We start from the raw sequence: 3,227 nt of genomic DNA, 5'->3' as shown, positions 1-3,227 counted from the left end.
GAATGTTTCTTTCATAATTTATCACGTGGAAGGCTTTTTTCATTTATTGCTAATTAATTTTAAGTTGAACGTTTAACATGGTATCAAAACCATAATTTTCTAGAAAGGTTTCTTTCACTTATTACTAATTAATTTTAAGTTAGATATTTAATATGGTATCAGAATCAAAATTTTCTTTCATTATTCTAATTTGTCACATAAAAAGTTTTTTTCACTTATTACTAATTGATTTTAAATTAAATATTTAATACAGTATCAGAATCAAAAAAAATTTTTGTTGACCTTTTTTAATTTGTCGCGTGAAAATTTTTTTTTATTTTTGTCCACACGTGAGAGGAGTCTGTTAACCAAAATAATGTGTAAAAAAAAAGTGTTTGACAAATAATTTATAAATATATTTGGTTTTCTTTTCATTTATAGAGTTTAACAATAACACTTCAAAATTAATTCGTACAGATCACGATCATAAAAAAATTCATTATTCCACTATCTCAGGCAATCGGAAGGACCAAATCTCTGGATAAGTTGTTCTGAACAAATAATAATAATAACGTAGAAGGAAAGCCCGAGGGCTAGTTTTTGCAGCTTTCTTAGTTTCTAAATTCCAATGGTATGAAAAAGCTTTTAGAAATTGAAAAATCAGTTTTCTTAGAGTAAAACTTTCAGATATCGGAAACAAAGAAAATTAACCCTTTCATGGAATTACTCCGATAAACTTTGCATGAAACGCATACATTGATGACAACTTCTGTACTGATGCAAGATAAAGAAAACCTGATTTGAGATTTCACTTCCTGCTAAATTTGTCAGAGACAGCAAACATTTTCAATTCCGAGACGCTAATTTTCATTTGAATCTTGCCTATTAATATTGGCAAGAATCTAGAAACAATCAGCCAGCTGATTCACTATTCCTTAATTAGGATAATGCCACTTATCATTCTTGGATTTATCGGTACAATCCTTACAAATGATGTCAGAGACAACAGAAAATATTTAGCATCCAGCTAAGATCTCAAGGTTTTTCGATGGATTTAACAAAGAAGTGATGTAGACTTTTTATTGAATAGAATATTAAGAATTTAGAATTTAAAACTCGATTTATTTAGCTACTCTTAAAAGGTATTATCCAATAATTTATATTTTAATATTTATAATTTTTTCTCTTATTTTCAGGCTGCCGGATTTCTTTTTATAGAGAAAATATATATAATATAAGTATGACAAGAAAATATTTGCAGCAGTGCATTGTGGAATATTCAAATTCTGCAGTAGTGTCATGGAATATACAAGTTTTGCAATGGCATCAAGGAATATTCTACAATCTACTTTGTAATAATCTTCATGATTCTAAGTTTCCAGCCAAATGATATCTCTTAGGCTTTGCTTGGGTAAACTATTGGATTGTTGTTTAAAAAATGTTGTGGTGATGGGAATATGCCTATGGTTCCAAAGAACATAATGGTTTTCTATGTATATTTATATATATATATATATATATATTTCTGCTCAGCCTATTCACCGATCATTGAAACTTTGACAGGGAGAAGAAGATGAAACATGGAAAGAAACATAGGGCTGAGGTGGCAAAAAGCTTGCCTGAATGGGAACGCAAGTTTATGGCTTACAAAGCGTTGAAGAAGAAAGTGAAGCTGATAAACCCCCATTCAAATGGAAAGAAAAGGTCAAGATCAGGCAGTGGAAAATTTTCAGATGGGAATTTACCAACAGATGACATGGGCTTCATCCTGTTATTAGACAGGGAACTCGATAAGATCAATACGTTTTTCATTGACAAAGAGGAAGATTACGTCATCAGATTCAGGGTACAATGTTAATTCTTTTATCTTTTCCCTTCAAAAGAATGAATTAAAACTTTGTTTTAGTAATTGTTGTGCCAGAAATTCATTTTGGTTGAAAGAAATTGCTGTCTTTTGGGTATTTCAGGAGCTGGAAATCAGGGCTGAAAACTTGAACGACAATGAAGAAATGTTGGAAGTGCAGAAGGAAATTTTGGATTTTCATTCAGAGATGGTGATGCTGCTCCATTACAGTGTCATTAACTTTGCAGGTATACCCTTTGTAATCATGTATATCTCTAGAAATACTAAGCAAGATCAACTTTTTCTAAACATTTATTTCGCTACAATGAACTTTAACAGGCTTGATCAAGATTGTCAAGAAGCACAAAAAGCGAACAGGTGGTTCTGTTTACTCGTTTTCTATGCCAAGGGTTCTGCAACAGCCATTCTTCTCTACTGATTTGCTTTACAATCTCATCAAGGGGTGTGAAGCAATACTTGACCGTCTCTCTCCCCGGAATGATCCTTAAGGCAAATCCGATTGAGCCATTGGAGACAATCATCAGAGGAAGAAAGTCAATATATTTCTTGACTTTGTTTTGCAGTTGAAAGCTCCTTAATGCCAATCCGATTGCCATTGAAGACAATCATCAGTGGAAGAAAGTCAATATATGTTTGTGATTTTCTTGACTTTGCTTTGCAGTTGAAAACTCTTTTTTTAATACACTTTTAAGTGATAAGGATTTAAATTATGGTTGTAGTCACATTTTTTGTTGTGTTGTATTTATTGTGATTATAAACATAATAGATAAAATAACGATAGTCGTACTCATCATTATCGTAAAATTTTTTTTTTGTAATTTTAAACAATTTATCATCAAATGAAATAAATAATAATTATAAGCATGCCTATTATATTTAAAATAATTTAAAATAATTTAATTCTTTAATTTATATATTAAAATCAATATTTTGCATTTTTTAGTTTAAGTCAATATATATATCTAAAATGTTGTTCATTAATATATCTATGAATTTTGTCAATATAAACACTATAAATATATATATATATGATTAATAACAAATTATCATTATGAAATTAATATTATTAATTAATCTAATTAAAAAGAATAATAATGAGCATTAATTACATATTTTTAAGCATAATTATTAAGGTAAATGGATTAAAATCTAATTCTGTGATATAGATACATGTAAACAAACTTGAACATATCATCTCTCATTTTTCTTTCAAAATTTTCATTTAAAATTTTAAATCTTCAATACATTTCAAAAAACTTATGCCCCATCATCATTTGCTTTTGTTATAAAACTTTTTATCTAAAAATATTAGGTATAAAAAATTAATAATAAATATACTTAATAACTTTAAATTTTTATTATAAAATTATTTTTGGATAATTAA

At 28.4% G+C, this 3,227-nt stretch overlaps 1 protein-coding gene across 1 annotated transcript; it reads left to right on the top strand.

Moving 5' to 3' along the window:
- Positions 1-1,433: 1,433 nt before the first annotated feature.
- LOC111278753 (SPX domain-containing protein 1-like) lies at positions 1,434-2,656 on the top strand. Its single transcript, XM_022865378.2, has 3 exons — positions 1,434-1,825; positions 1,947-2,070; positions 2,162-2,656. The coding sequence occupies exons 1-3, from the start codon at positions 1,553-1,555 to the stop codon at positions 2,329-2,331; spliced, it is 567 nt and encodes a 188-aa protein (XP_022721113.2). The 5' UTR covers positions 1,434-1,552; the 3' UTR covers positions 2,332-2,656.
- Positions 2,657-3,227: the final 571 nt, after the last annotated feature.

The sequence above is a fragment of the Durio zibethinus genome, chromosome 8, assembly GCF_047325235.1.
Source record: "Durio zibethinus cultivar Kanyao isolate XHJ-2024 chromosome 8, ASM4732523v1, whole genome shotgun sequence".
Classification (NCBI taxonomy): Eukaryota; Viridiplantae; Streptophyta; class Magnoliopsida; order Malvales; family Malvaceae; genus Durio; species Durio zibethinus.
The sequence above is the reverse complement of the archived record's forward strand: the minus strand, read 5'-3'. Positions and strand labels throughout refer to the sequence as shown.

Bases quoted from the DNA above. Each gene is read 5' to 3' on its own strand.
- LOC111278753 (XM_022865378.2), top strand. From the start codon at position 1,553: ATGAAACATGGAAAGAAACATAGGGCTGAGGTGGCAAAAAGCTTGCCT. The intron at 1,826-1,946 runs GTACAATGTTAA...TGGGTATTTCAG, and splicing joins ATTACGTCATCAGATTCAGG to GAGCTGGAAATCAGGGCTGA. The intron at 2,071-2,161 runs GTATACCCTTTG...GAACTTTAACAG, and splicing joins CAGTGTCATTAACTTTGCAG to GCTTGATCAAGATTGTCAAG.